Source organism: Brachycentrus maculatus, unplaced genomic scaffold (assembly GCF_059751285.1).
Source record: "Brachycentrus maculatus isolate JH-2025_06_01 unplaced genomic scaffold, ASM5975128v1 h1tg000081l, whole genome shotgun sequence".
Taxonomy (NCBI): Eukaryota; Metazoa; Arthropoda; class Insecta; order Trichoptera; family Brachycentridae; genus Brachycentrus; species Brachycentrus maculatus.
In genome coordinates, this window is record NW_028280835.1 from 1,620,262 (window position 1) to 1,636,704 (window position 16,443).

Below are 16,443 nucleotides of genomic sequence, written 5' to 3' on the forward strand. Positions count from 1 at the left end.
TGTGCCTGATGTACATACTCCATTTTGCTAACTATCAACTAAGTATCAATTCAGTAAAAATAAATAAACAGTAATCAGTAGTCGTCTGGGCTAATTAGTCCTAACATCAGAAATTGGAAAAAAAAACATTTCAACTACATAAAATTAAATAATGCAGGTATTACCATTTCCATCTGACCCATACGCTCCTAGCTTCCTCTACATCCATACATCTAGTCATACATGCCCTTCGGTTACATAGATTTATAATGAAATAATACTACATATAAATTACTTTAAGAAAATATATGCATTGTCATGCTAAATCTAGCAACCCTTATAGTAATGATGTGCTTTTTGGTGTTAGCCATTTTAAATGGTTGATGTTATGGTTGATGTATCATGTTTGTGTCTCGGTTTTTATTTTAGACTTTTTAAAATATAACACAAAGATTGTACGTACTTCACCTTTATATACATATATATTTTTCACCTTCAATAAGGCATATTTAAAAAATATATTTAAGCCGATGCAAATACAATGTATGTTTATGATTAAATATTTTTTTATAGAAAACCTAAATAAGATTGCAGTTGAACTTCCATATAACTTATAAAGGATGTGATTACAGTCAATAAGTTTGCTATTTTTAATTTCTTCATCAAACCCTTATCTGCACCTGATTGTGCATAGGGCACTGCATCATATAAACGCAGTGTTATCTTGATCGTTAACATATGAAAGAGAGGTGATCAGTCCTCCGCTTCGATGGAGTAGACTGTGACACTGACCGTCATAATGTATGTGAAAGGTTAACCATTACACATCTGAGATTATTGTTTGTTCACTTATATATGTATAAAAAACCTATACTTTTAGGTAAAATCCTAACTTGGTATTAAAAGACAAAACTCATGAAATACAAATATTTATTGTTCATTTTATAGAAGCCAAGATACATAAAGAAAATTCTTGTATTTTTAAGTTTAATAAAAATATTCATTATTGGGAGAACTTTGCTAAATATGTTTGTTTTATAGTTCAACTGTATTTATATATAGTTATGTTATATTATTTATGCCAGCTTTTAGAATTGGTGCAATATAGTTTTAAATTCGAAGAGGAATTAAAATCTCTTGATTACGCTTTTAGGAATGAAATAATAAAATGCATGTGAAATGAATACATTTTTTTTATTGTATGTTTAAAATGTGCCAAATTTGAGTTGTCAAAAATGAGCGATATGTTGTGAAATTATATAATAATAAACAAAATACTTTGGCAAGTTTTGTCTGAGAATTCCTCAGTTTATTTACTAAAAAAAATAGAAATGAAATAATAATGAACAAAATACTTTGGCAAGTTTTGTCTGAAAATTTAGTTTATTTACTAAAAAAAATACCATTTTAAGTTGTTCAATTAATATAACAATTTATATGTTTGAAAGTAGTAAAGCTATATCTACATTATTTTTGTATAAAAAATATACATTTAAGATAATTCAGTGTCTACAGTATACCTATTATAGTTACATATGAGTAGTCTATTTGCAAACCACGTTAAGTTAAAAATTAAGTTTTTCAGACAATGGCGCTGATCGGTAGAATATTAAATCTTCTACTGATTAGAGCTTTTTTGAGAGATTTTTGAAAGTGAACTGTCAATCAGCATACCGATTGGTGCTGATTTTTTGACATAACGCGGTTTGCAAGTGGACTACTCATATGTGCATATACATATATGCTTTTACGATATTTGCATAGCTATGTTTCAGTTAATGTTAATACTTAATTCTACAAATTTACACATGAAGTAAAAATCATCAAAAAAACTGTTGAAAACAAAAACCGAATTGTTGAATTAAAGATTACAGATATAATAAAAGAGAAATTATGTATTAACACGCTGAACTAATCTAGTTTCTGGGGGGTCTAAAAGAAAGATAATGTGTTAATTCAACTTTTATTCAGTTATTGCAAAATGTAATTGTTGCTCTTATTAACACGTTAAACGCCTGTGTTGGACCGCAGTGCCATGGGGGGCACCAGTGACCCCAATCAAGAACTATATTCAAAATGCTGTAATTATGGAACCCATCGTCAAATCAAAAAATACATTATTGTAATTATTAAAATACGTAAATTGCCAAAAAGTATTTTTTTGTGAATTGACAAATTTTAGTATTGGCGTTTAACGTGTTAATGTTGCAGTATGTAAAGGATTAAATATCTCACAACTTTTGGTGAACTGTCAGCTTAAGTTAAGGGGTAGTTGTTTGATGTCATATAGTTTCAGTTTACAGACTAACAATGGACTCTGGACCCAACAAAATGATTGAAAATAGTCATTTTAACATTTTTAGTTAGCAATTTTACTCAAGCAACATCAAACTGTAAACAGAGCCAAAATTACTGCTGACAAGATTATGCAGTAAGATTTCTGATAATGTCAGATGAATTATAGTATTATTGCAAATATCTCTATATATTTTATAAGATTTGTGAATATTTTTGCCAGCTTAGTCTCTGTGCATGGATGTTGTGTTAATAATCCGTATTAGAGAAAAGTGATTTAACGGTCAATGTGAAGGAAACTAAATTTCGATTAACAAATGAAATATGTTCCAGTTACCCTGGTGTCATAAAGGCCAGTGACTTAAGTATAGAAAGATGTATAATCGTGTATTACAATAAATAAAGGTCAGGCAGGATATAGCCTTGGCAATCTGAATCGACTTTTTATTTTGTGGTTCTACATTTCTTACCCATCTTCAAATATCCTTGTTATTCTTCTCGGAAAACTGTTGGCCAATTTTACAGTCCTTTGCTGAAATTTACTATTACTTAAAAATATTTCACAAAATACATACAACCTATGCCTATTATGCGGTCACCAGAGTTACACAGTATATATTGTTGTTATGCATTTATTTTATCACACACATAATTACAATTGCAAATTTACAATAATGATTCCCCAGAAGAAAAAAATAATTTTAATTGTTAAATGCTGCATTAATTAATCAAAATCACTATTGGAATAAGAAAATTCAATTTTGCAGATATTTCTGCAATGTTTCCGATATTCTAAAAGAAATTTTCAAATACATAATACTAAAATTAACCTACTTTAGAACTGAGTTCTTAAAGGTTTTCAAATATGTATAATTTGAAACGAACTAATTTGTATAGAACCCAAATAAATAAAAATATAAATTTTTTATTTCCCGGTACCTACGATGAATATATTTTCAATTGATTTTTTTGAACTTTGAACTCTCCAGGGTTGCAGCCAATTCAGTGGTGTATCAAAACCAGCCCTGGTAATATATGATTTCTTATTTCTGCGTGAAGAAGTCTTGAACTAAATAATTGGTGTCGGGTTGTGGTCCCGTGGTTAGTGTCGTGGACTCTTCCTATACATTTTGCCTTTTTTAACCGTGTTGGCCTAAATAATTTCATTAATTGATTTGGTATTTACTAAGTAAAATTTAAATTAAAAATATAATATTTCCGGTAATTTTTTTAAAAAAGTTTAACACAGCAAGGACAAAAACAGTTTGAAGTCATTGAAATAGATAAAAGTAATAACTATTCAATGAAAATATTTTTTTCCAAAGAAATGCAAAAAAGGTGACTAATTATTACCTTTGTTATTAATTACTATAAAAGTTCTTTTTTAGTTTTGTTTGTGACTGGAAAAAATCTCCATCCGATAATGTTGCCTGTTTATTTATTTCTTTGTGTCTTTTTTGAGAAACAATTTCTTCTAATACTTCGCCATCGCCTTTAATTAATCTGAAAAAAAACTTCATAAACTGAATAGGAATGAAAAAATACAAACACAAGAATGACGGCAGTCATTATTACTACAGTTTCCCATATTTACTAAATCATTATCTGCTCCCTATATGAAGAATACGGAGTCCACAAACTACCTTTTTTGTTGGTTTTCAGTTCCTTTGCATTGTTCCAAGTCAAGTCCTCGTCACGAGGTTTAGCCGAGAACTGCTGATGAATTGTCAGCGTGGAGGTCGTGGGTGGTGGGAACCTCATGTCTTGTAAAATAGGCCAATTGATTGAGGCTCCCAGGAGGCATGCAAAGTACATGGCTCGGCCAACTAATCTTTGTGACCGTAATTTGCCACGTCTTTCACCTTATTTCTTCATTCTTTACTAAGTCAATCTACCGCATGCCAATTTTTTTTATAGACATCTATTCTCAAATATTCTGGGCCCTTGTAAGGTGCCATGTGTCACAGCCACAAAAGAATAGTAATAATTCAGGCATTGTACGGGAGCTATTTTGTATCACTAAGTACAAATTCGACAGCCTTCATACTGTTGAATGCGGTGCCTGCAAGTTTTGAACGCACTCCCTGTTCTTTTATGAAGGCTTCCATTTTCTGATATCGCTTACTCTTTTCAAGAACGTCATAAATAAAAAAACTTGATTTTTCAGGAGAATGTTTTTAAAGTTAAAAATAAATATCAACCCACCTATTGAACTTTTTACTGGGCAACAGATCTTTTTAGGAAAAACCTGAAGGTTTTTTCTCCATTTGAAAAATATTTAGTATATTTCAAAAAATAATTAAACAATACCTTTTCTTCGAAATGCAAAAAACAACACTTTCTGCCCTATGGCGGGTAAACATTAAGTTAAAAATATGCCTCTTTTGCTGGACATTTTCTAAATTTTCTGGGTATTCCGACAACATGCACAACTGAAAATTGTAAATTTTTGATTTATGACGTTCTTGAAAGGAGTGAGCGATATGTATACTCTCAAATACTTGAAATTCTCAACCCTTGCGATGAGCTGGTTACTCAACGCCAAGGGTTTCTAAGCATCTGTTGCAAGATACATGAATTTTTCAAACATTTATTTTGAGTGGAACATGCCATGTAATTACATTAAGGTAAATAGACTTAGTTATAAATTCATTGATTTTAATGCAGTTCTACAATTAGTTATAAATAATGAGATATTTTGAACAAATAGAGTAACCTGTATCTTCCTGACTCCTCATCGAGAACTTTCCTTACAATGGATTGTCGTTTTTCCCATTCTTCTTTCGTCATCGGAGCCATTGTTTTGGATCTTTCCATTAATCCTGTAACAAAATAGTGAAAATTTATTCAAACGAATAATATTTACATATCCAATTTGAATACAAGTAGTTATACAAGTTGTATACAATGACAAAACATTGTTAAGTGATTTGATAAGTTCATTAATTGATTCGGCAGAAAATTTGTGGCAAAATCTATCCATTTTTAATTTAAATTTTACCTAGTTAATACCACTATTGTATTATTTAATATTAGTAATATCAAATTGCAAGAGTGATTGCGAATAAGAATATGTCTATGGAAGCCAAGCTAGCGGTTCACAACGGCGTGCTAGTACCGACACTAATGTATGGAAGCGAAACATGGAACTGGCAAAGGAAGGATGAAAGCAGAGTGAACGTTGTTGGAATGCTCCCTCAGACGAATCATTGTATGACAGAATTAAAAACGAAGATATAAGAAAGGATTGTAAGGCTGAACGAGGAATCATTGAAAAGATTAGTAAGAGTTCTTTGCGGTGGTATGGACATGTGGAGCGAATGGATAACGAGAGAATGACTAAGAAAATATATGTGGCAAATGTGAGAGGGAAAACAGAACGAGGACGACCGAAAAAGACTTGGCACGATCAGATCAATCAGAACCTAAAATCTGGCGGTGTCAAAAGTCTGCGTAATCAGAGGGCATGTATGACTAGATGTATGGATGTGAAGGAGGCGAGGAGTGTATGACAGGACACAAGAGTGTGGCGATCCATCCTCTCTGCCTACCCCTGCGGAGAAACGGCGTGATGGTAGTAGTAGTAATATCAAATAGTGGTATTTACTAAGTAAAAGTTAAATTAAAAATGATTTAATAAGACTTAACTAAAGAAATATTCTACTAGTGTGGGACATGGTATCATGTATTTAGTTATGAAACGATTTATTTTCCTAAACAAAAACGTTCAATGGGATTCATTGTGCCTTTTTGGTACTCTATAATACACGTGTGTCACATTATTCTTGAAATATTTTGTAATATAAACAAATTAGATCATAACATAAATAAATCAAAGCACGCATCGTGTGTCACTCTTACCCACTGGCGATGCGTAGCGTCGAGAGTGAGACAGATATAGGGCATGATTATGGCGCGGACTAATTACGACCGCAAGAAAAATCAGGGATCTGTTGTTTTATTTATCCTTGTGATGTTACAAATTATTAGTCAGATATTACAACAGATGTCATAAGGCCAAGGATTGACGTATTATTTTATCCAAAGTTCCACACCATGAAAAAATCCCTCCAAGTTGAACTGAGGTTCGAAACTTGGAGCAAAGTGAAAACACAAACGCTTATGTCAGCCGCGTATGAGGCATGTCTTGTTAAAACACATATGGTTATGCGAGCCGCGTGGATCCGGTTAACATAATACATACATACAGTATCTAATATAAAATACACTAATGAATACACTAATAGAGAAAATGTCTTAAACATAAAATAATAATAAAATAACAAATAGTAAGCACTGGTAAATACACGTCTCCTTCACACACTATCAGCGAGCAGCGATTGCCTATTTATGAATTTTTAACCATCCTTTTATCGCCATCTGATGGGACAAAGATGTCCGCTTTTGAAAATTTTTCATGAGAAGGGAATTTGTAAAGCTACAAATTGCCCTTTGAGTAGAACACCATCATTTTTGTTGTAAAAAATCTGCAAACACACTTTTTTTGACAGAACTTCGTTTGCCCCACCAATGACGGTAGAATCCTTTTAGAAACATTAAATTAGCACAGGACTCTTCATATACCTATGGGAATATTACAAGATTTTTCCGGCGCAAGCTCCTCAGACGCGACAGTAGTAACCAGTTTTGTATCTTCTTTTTCGGAATCTTTTCTCTTTGATTTCTTGTGCTTTTTTTTATGACTCTTGAGTTTTTTCTTGAGCCTTTTTGCCGTTTTTCGTTCTTCTCTCTTGATTTTTTTCTTAAGTTTTTTCATTTCTTTACGAAATTTGGCCGAATCAGCGCTGCTGGAGCTAGAATTGTCAGAATCACTGTCACTTGATGAAGAACTGCTTTTAATGTTACGTTTGGCCTTTTCCATATTATTTATTATGCCAATATTAATGAAATGAAAATAAAGTTTATTTAAAAATATCCGGCAAGTTAAGCGCTCACTTTAAATATATTTATGAAGATGTATTGTCATGTTGCATTCCGAAATTAAATATTACATTATTTTGCATTTCTAAAACGATTCAAATAATAAAAATTGCGACACTTGACAGTTGATTTGACAAGTTAAAGATATCTGAAGACCAGAAAAACAAACCTTGTAAATACTTTATAAAGGGGTTTGTTGTTGAGGTACCTACTCTGTTTATACTTCAAATTATAATACAGTGTGACGCAGTAAAAACCTTAGCGTTTCAAGTAAGAAATGTGAAAAAGGTGATTAAATACAGTTATATCCAGCATATAATAATCTTTAAAACCATAGAGATTTCACTGATTTATCATATTTTTTTTATTGATAAAATATTTCGTTGTTTGTTATAAAAAATTAAACAAAATTGTTTTTTTGAACCATTTTCAGAACAAAAAATTATTTAATATCCCAATCACACTCCTGTTCTCCTAATAAATTATTAGAATGTCAACAAGACTAATTAATTAAAATTATTAATGTGTAATAAACCTGAAACACCTCGTCAAAAATATCGTTAGGGACCTTTTATATTGCAACAGTTATCGTAAGAAACTTTAACTTAGGGACCTGTGTATATTATGAAATGAATAAAATTATTATATATTTATTAAATAGTTACATTAGAATATACAATCAGAAAAATGCACAATTTAAGTTATGCAATGAAACCACTATCCTTCGCGTTTTTCATATTCGGAGTTAAATGTTTTGAAGTTGATAGCGGAAAAGTAATGCCGAGCGGAAAATGTACGAAAGTTTACTCGTGGATATTTGGGCTCCTTCTTTTAACAATACAAGGATTTCTTGGAGTAAGACGGGCTTTAGAATTTCAATCGAAAATGGGAACAGAAAAAGCTATAGTAGATGCATTTATGTCTATTCCTCCAATAATGAATAGTTTAATATTTATATATTCAAGTGTTCATATTCTCGATATTGGTTTTACGAAGGTGCATGAGAATATTAGTACCATAGATGACTTTCTCGGAATAAACAGAGAAAAATATTACAAAAACCTTAAGAAATACTTGATTTTTGGACAGACATTATATTTCGGAATTATTATTTTCGTTATTTTCTACGATAAATACGTATACGGAACAAGTATCCAAATGTTTTTTTGGTACATAATGAAAATAGTTCAAGATGTTCATACGGTACAATTAACAATAGTTATGAAAGTTTTTATACATCGCTTGAATGTTTTAAATCAGTTGTTGCAAACTTTGTATTGCCGTTACGAAGACACCGATAAATGTGTGTCCTATAAATGGAAAGATGTTTTGTTCATGAAACATGTTGAACTTGCTTCATGTTATAGAAACAATGAAGAATGTAAAAAACACCATGTTTAAAATAATAATATCGCGTTTTTAATGGCTTTTAAAGAACATCAAGATATTGTTATTATGCGTCTTATGAAAACATACGACACAATCGCTGATTGCATAAAAATATTAAATGGTTGCTTTGGATTATCGGTAAGGTTAACCACATAAGGATATATGTTTTCAAATTAATTAAGTTTCAAATTTATTAATCTTACTCATATCATATAAAAAAGAAAATTTTGAAGAAAATAAATGGAGTTTATTGATGCCTGTTATTTTTTTCCATTGCAGCTTTTATTGGTAACAATGACGGTATTTTTGGGGATTATAAATACTTTTCATAATTTCTTTCTATTTACTCATTCAATTATTAATCGAGTTGTAAGTACCATGAAAAAATTTAAACCTTTCATATTTTGGAACTCATCCTAAAAATGTTTACTCAATTATGTTATAAATATATATTTCAGGATGTCAACATTTACTTCGGGAATGTGTTTTTGTGGTATTCCGTTTGGTGTTACCATTTATACATAACACATATTTATCAGATAATTTGAACAGTGAATCTCAAAAACTGAATATAATATTAGCCAAATTCAGTACGCAACGCAATTTGAGTAAGTATGAAAATATCGTTTTTTCATTATTGTAAAAAAAAAAAATGTACATATATATATATATATATATATATATATATATATATATATATATATATATATATATATATATATATATATATATATATATATATATAAAACATTCAGGACAGATTTAGTGGATTATCCTTTCACACACCGGGAAGATCGCTGCGGTGCCCTATGCTCTATGTAGGCTAGGAACAGGAGTCAGAATAATTATTGAATGTTATTTCAGGCGTCAGAACAAAGAAAATTTTAGATAGATTTTCGCTGTTAGTTGACTGCTGTAAATTAAAAATCTCAGCTTCAAACTTTTTTGATTACGACCTAACGTTGTTAGCTTCAATGATTAGTGCCATTTGCGCTTATGGAATTATTATACACAGCAATACAACTGAAATACCCATATCTAAAGGTAATTATTAAATAATTTATTTTATTTTATTATTATTAAGAAAAAAATACGTTTTGGCACAGTAAAAAAAACGTTTCGTTCATTTTTATAATCAATATAGTTAACTGAACTCCTTGGTAACTTTTTACAGAACAGATATATTTTGTTTGTTAATTTTTATCTATAACATGTGATGCGGTTGAGGTACTAGATGCAATTTATTTAGTAACTTCGATAAACACAGCTATAGAAAATTTTAGAGAAACTTAGGCTGTTTAAGTGATCACTTAAACCCGCCTATGACGGTCCTAAGCCCAGTAAATGCCCAGACTTTCATATTCATCTTCATATATGTTGAAATGCCAAAAAATAATGTTAAAAAAATATATTCTTTAAGCTCTTTTTTATTTTTATTATCATATGCAAATTTGTATTTTTCGATTTAAATTAAAATAATATAAAAATGTGGTGACGTTCTAATGTACTCTAGTACTAAAACCTTTTATGTTTTGTTCCAGAGGTGATTTCAGATATCATTTAATGTCAAGCATAATATATCAAATATCGGAAATATCGGCCAAGATAAATAAATATACATTCATCACGGAAAAGTTCTTCGTTACATTTTATATTAATATGTTTTTCCTCTTTTTGAATCATTTGAGGAAAGGAGTGATTCGACTTATTTTATTTATTTATTTTATTTGTTTGGGAATTATACAGCTTGTACGTAAAATATAAAAAAAAGTAAAAGATTAACAATGATAAAGGCCAATTTAATTAATTCTTTCCGCCTCCGTAGTGTAATGGTCAGCACGCTCGGCTACCGTTCTGGAGGTCCCGGGTTCGATTCCCAAGGGGGGTAAAATAAATATAAGTGATTTTTTCACTGTCATATTTATTCAATATTACCCTGGACTGATACCTGAAGCGGAGGGCTGATCACCTTTCCTTCATGTGTAAACCATAAAGATGACACTGCGTTTATATGACGCAGTGCCCTATGCACCATTGGGGTGCGGATAAGGGTTTTATTATATTATTATTATTAATTAATTCACATATCGCTCACTCCTTTCAACAGCATCAGATATCAAAAAACTTGATTTTTCAGGAGATTGTTTTAAAGTTTAAAAATATAATAAAATGACTTAGAAATAAATATCAAGCCGCTTATTGAACTTTTTACTGTGCAACAGATCTTTTTAGGTAAAACCTGACTGTTTTTTCTCCATTTGAAAAATATTTAGTATATTTAAAAAACTAATTAAAAAATACATTTTCTTCAAAGTGTAAAAACAACACTTTCTGCCCTGTAGCGGGTAAATATTAAGTTAAAAATATGCCACTTTTGCCATGATAAAGTACATTTTTTGGGCATTCCGAAAACATGCAAAACTGAACATTAACGATTTTTGATATATGACGTTGTTAAAAGGAGTGAGCGATATGTGTTATGAATACTGTTATCTATTAAGAAATAAATAAAAAGAGAGGGTGTGTGCGTGTGAGTGTATGTGTATATGTGTGTGTGTGTTTGTGTGTGTGTGTGTGTGTGTGTTTGTGTGTGCGTGTGTGTGTGTGTGTGCGTGTGTGTGCGTGTGTGTGCGTGTGTGTGTGCGTCCTATTGTGAGGGTGGGATTAAAAGTGTAAGGGTGTGGTATGAAATAGAACATGCAGGACGGAAAAATTAAATATAATCACGTAATCGCTTAACAAATTTTCTAGTCCATGCTATAAAAATGTTATAATTAACGACAACAGAAAGTTTAATACACATATAATAATATTATGTATATATGCCTCACACTGAATCCTCGTCTTCATCTTTCCGAAATTACCAAATGAGGGGATGTCGATCATCAATAGAATGGTGAATGTTACACAGGATAATAAAGTGATCACTTTAACCAGCTAAAAGCTAACCCTGGAAAAGTCCAGACTTTCGTGTTCCTATCTATGATCTACGTATACTCATGTTCATGAATACCGTATTTTTACCACTTAAAAAACCCCCTAGTCTAAGATAGTATAAGGAATTTATCGCTATAATTTAGTAGTGTAGATAAATTTTATACTTCTTTTCGGTAAAAAAGAGAGAAATATGGTATATGGTAATTTTCTTTATGGTTTATTAGTTTCCTGATAATATTGATCGACGGACGGTTTCAATATGTTAATGTCAGTGTAGATACTTTTAATTTTTAATTCTGGACGTATATTTCTAATGACTTTGGAAGGTAAATTCTATAATAAGTATTATTGGAAATTAAAGCTTTTTATTTGTATATTAATTAATTCAAAGTTGTCCACACCACGATGTTACAACTTCCGAATGGAATCCCATCCCTTGTATAAAACTATTTTCGGTTCCACAGGTACATATGTTAACAATACACATATACAATGTTTATATTATGAAAGGTATCACTCACACTGTTTCAGGAAGTATTAATACGAGTATTTAAAATGGAGTTTACCTGATGGATTAGTTAATTAAAGAGTCTTTAATAGGATTAAGTGTTATTGATTAGTAGACATTAAAAAATATTGTATTGTTATTTCAAAATAATACGTCGAATTTACCGCATTGGAGAAAGAAGTATCGCTTACAAAAAAATTAAATATGACGTATAATTTAGCATACGCTATCAAACCAATTTTATGGCTTTTCTTCATTTTTGGTGTCAAATGTATTAGAATTGACAAAAATAATAATAAACCAGTGTCTGCAGGAATAATTGACAAGTGTTATTCAGTTATTTTTGCTTTAATTATTTTAACGATTCAAAGTTTGTTTGTCGTACGAAGGTTTATTTCATTTTATGCCAAACTCGAGATAATAAATACTTTAATAGATCTTATGATGAATATTCCTACAGCACTTGGATGTTTAGTTATAATATTAACTTCAGCTTTTATATGCGACGTTACATGTGTGAGGTTATATGAAAATGTTAATAAAATCGATGTATTACTAGGGTTAAATATGGACTATTTTTACAAATTCTTAAAGAAGTACATCATGGTGGGCGAAATACTATATATTTTATTAACAGTTTTGAGTATTTTAGCTGACTACATAGCGTTTCACATGATAAATCCTCGAATAATTATTTGGTATGTTTTAAGAACGGTGCCTGATTTATTTATAGCTCAATTTTCTATATTCATACTTATTCTTTTGCATCGTTTACATAGAATAAACAATGTATTAGAACTGTGGAAAAAATACTTCAGCAAGGATAGCAAAATGCACATTGAAAAGTATCGTATTGATACTTTGATTGAAAGTGGGTTTTTTTCAACGATTATCATAAAAAAGAACAGGATTTCGGAAAACACCTTGCCAAACGATCTAAAGGAATTCGGTGAAATTGATTGGGCACCAGCGAAATCTAATAAAAATTATTTGATTTTTTCACGTCTCATGAAAACTTATGACGTCATTGCCGACAGTGTAAATATTCTGAGTGAGTGCTACGGATTTTCTGTAAGTATTTTTTTGTTAAATGACATTCTAAATATATTAAATAGATATTTAAAAATAGGATTTTCGAAGAATTGGATATATTTTAAATAAATATTGCTTATTGTCAACCTACTTATAAGTTTATTCATTTATGCAGAATGTTAAAAAAAGAGAATATAATTAAAAAAAATATAGAAAAAATACACAAATCCCTTGCTCCCCTGCACCCTTCCAAGTCAGGTCCGCATCCCGAAGTTCAGACGAAAACTACCGATGGATTGTAAGCTGTGGACGTCCGGGGCTGCGGAAACCTGATGCCTTGTAAAAGAGGCAAACTTGATTAAGGCTCTCGAAAGAAATGCGAAGTATGTACATGGCCTTGCCTACTAAATCGCCTCATACATACAAACAAAAGTTTTCTACATCGTATTAAAAAAGGCTATAATGTTTATGTATTATTATCTGTACATCCTCGTTCATGTGTATGCGTATAAAACAATTTATCTTAACTCAATGATGTTGCAGATTTTAATACAAATGTCGATGGTATTTTTGAACATGGTTTCTGTTGTCAACTACACCATTTTGTTTGGGGCATCTTTTATGGAAAAAATTGTAAGTTTCTTTAAAAGTACAACTCACTAAAAACTAAGAACAAAAATTACTCATATCAAACAAGTTATTTCGATTTTTATTTTTCCAAGTGATGAGGATGAGAGTTAATTTCAACCACATTACAAACCCGTCACAGATGGAGAATAGTCATTTAATACAAAAAGAAAAAGAATCTATCTACTTTTTCATAATTAATGACCGCGAGTATAATGTATACTTTTAAAATTAATCAGTAATTAAAATTTTCAGGGAAAATCATTATATGTCTTTGAAATCTTTGTGTGGATTGTTCGAATTGTTGGATCGATTATGATAAATGCAATATTTTGTGATGTTTTGAAAAGTGAATCCCTAAGGACATCTAATATACTGGCGGAGTTAAACACGAAAACGAATTTCCGTAAGTATCATTCATTTCAATATTTTAAATGTTATTTATTTGATTGGACTCAAATTTTGGATTTACTTCCTTTTATCAAGATATTCAGTAAGTTCCAACTGAGATACAAAAGCGGTTGATAATAATACTGCCCTAATGCTCAGACCGTATTCTCTGCGTATGAAAATATTCTCCATTTCTGTTGTGACATTTAATTTATCTCGTTATTTATTGTACGATAATAATCAATATTTTCTTGAATGTTTTTCGTACATATGTTGTGGCACATTTTACAAACATTATTAAAGAAAACAATTATATTTTAAGCACTTTTTAATTGTATTATTACATGTTTAACCCTAATGATGACAAGGTTTTTGTCAAAACTGGTTGGAGAAAAAATGTACCAATAAAAAAGTGGTTTAAAAAGTTGTTTTATTTAATTAAGTTTAATAATCAATATCTATATTAACAATGATTAAAGAAAACACTTGTTTTATACCACTTGAGTTTTATTAATGACTACATGTTTCAGAAGCTAAACTTCCATCATTCAGGTCTCAAGTGGTATAAAACAAGTGTTTTCTTTAATCATTGTAACATGTCTTACCACAAAGTTAATGCCGAAACAATAAATATATTAACAATTTTAAGCATTTTAGCAAATTGGCAACATGTAACATAATAAGTATGCATGTTTATAGAATGTTGGTAATAAATATATTTTTTTAAAACAAAGTTTACAAAAAAGATAGATAAAAATTCCATAAATAATTGTTTTGTATCATGAAATATTAAACAAAAATATGTGATTGTAATTGTGGGTTCTTAATTTTTTGGATTAGGAATATCGCTCACTCCTTTCAAGAACGTCATAAATCAAAAATCGTCAATTTTCAGCTGAGCATGTTTTCGGAATACCCAGAAAATGTACTATATCCCAGCAAAAGCTGCACATCTTTGACTTAATATTTACCCGCTCCAGGGCAGAAAGTGTTGTTTTTGCATTTTGAAGAAAAGGTATTGTTTAATTATTTTTTGAAACGTACTAAATATTTTTCAAATGGAGAAAAAACCTTCAGGTTTTACCTAAAAAGATCTGTTGCACAGTAACAAGTTCAATAAGTGGCTTCATAGTTATTTTTAGTACATTGTGTTATATTTTTAAACTTTAAAAACGTTCTCCTCAAAAATCAAGTTTTTTGATTAATGACGTTCTTGAAAGGAGTGAGCGGTATATGAATTATATTAGTAAATACCTCCCATTTAATTTTTTTTTTCAAAACATTTTTATATTACAGATAACCGAACTAAGAAGACATTAAACAAATTTGCCCTTTTGGTTGATTACCGTAAATTAAATATTACTGCTGCCAACTTTTTTGAATTCGATCTCTCAATATTAGCTTCTATGCTGGGAGCTTTCATCGCATATGGTCTCATTTTACTTCAAAGCCAACAAGCAAATTCAAACTCAGTAAATGGTTAGTATAACAATATCGTGATATACACTGAACTCCCCATTTACACGGTAGAAGGTTCTACGCGATACCGTGTAAAAAAATCTAAGACAAAAAAATAGGGTCGTTAGGTTTCCTTGTACAAAAACCACTTCAGGATATCCAATTTACTAACTTACCATCATGCCGCAGGAGTAAGCAGAAAAAATATAACGCAACACCAACAATTTTCGCCTTTTCCACATTCATTCATCTCCTCATACATACCCGGCGAATACTGTATTCTGACTCTGATCTGACCGTTTAAAAATACTTATCATGACAAATGATTGATCATGCCAATTTTTTTTCGGTCTTCCTCTACTTCTATTTCTAACTATATTCAACTCAATTTTTTGTCTTTCTTTCTCTATTTCATGCCCAAACCATTTCAACATGCATTTCTTAATTTTATCGATAACGCACCCTTGCATGCTTTCATCGTATCACTATTCAAACATCTATCATACATCGTTATGCCACGCTTTCATCGTATTAATTCAAGATATCAAAAAATAAGACTCATTATTGCTTATTGAATATTCATTTTATTTGAAAAATACATTAATAAAATCAAATCTAACAAAAAATATTCATCCATCCCCTTTCCGCATACCTCTTTAAGCAACTAAGTAGCATTAGTAGGTATATGCGAAGGACGCAGGAAATTCCAAGCTACTATTATTCTTCTTCTTCAAACCCTTATCCGCATCTTAATGGTGCATAGGGCACTGCATCATATAAACGCAGTGTCATCTTGATCGTTAACACACGAAGGAAAGGTGATCAGCCCTCCGCTTCATGTACTATGGTAATATTGAATGAATATTAGAGTGAAAAAATCAATATTT

The 16,443-nt window shown here is 30.6% G+C and overlaps 1 protein-coding gene across 4 annotated transcripts; it reads right to left on the minus strand.

Annotated features, from left to right (window-relative positions):
* Nucleotides 1-1,154: 1,154 nt before the first annotated feature.
* Nucleotides 1,155-7,372, minus strand: LOC148310973 (ADP-ribosylation factor-like protein 6-interacting protein 4). Of its 4 annotated transcripts, none has more exons than XM_088257473.1 (5): nt 7,231-7,361; nt 6,859-7,088; nt 4,991-5,096; nt 3,628-3,777; nt 1,155-2,806 (listed from the first exon to the last, which is right to left on the minus strand). In XM_088257473.1, exons 2-4 carry the CDS (start codon nt 7,049-7,051, stop codon nt 3,636-3,638), a joined length of 441 nt encoding a protein of 146 aa, XP_088113599.1. In that variant the 5' UTR covers nt 7,052-7,088; nt 7,231-7,361; the 3' UTR covers nt 1,155-2,806; nt 3,628-3,635. The 4 variants fall into 4 exon arrangements, with proteins under 4 accessions (XP_088113599.1, XP_088113597.1, XP_088113600.1 ...); XM_088257474.1 differs by having other exon boundaries at nt 1,157-3,427; XM_088257471.1 differs by having other exon boundaries at nt 1,155-3,427; nt 6,859-7,365.
* Nucleotides 7,373-16,443: the final 9,071 nt, after the last annotated feature.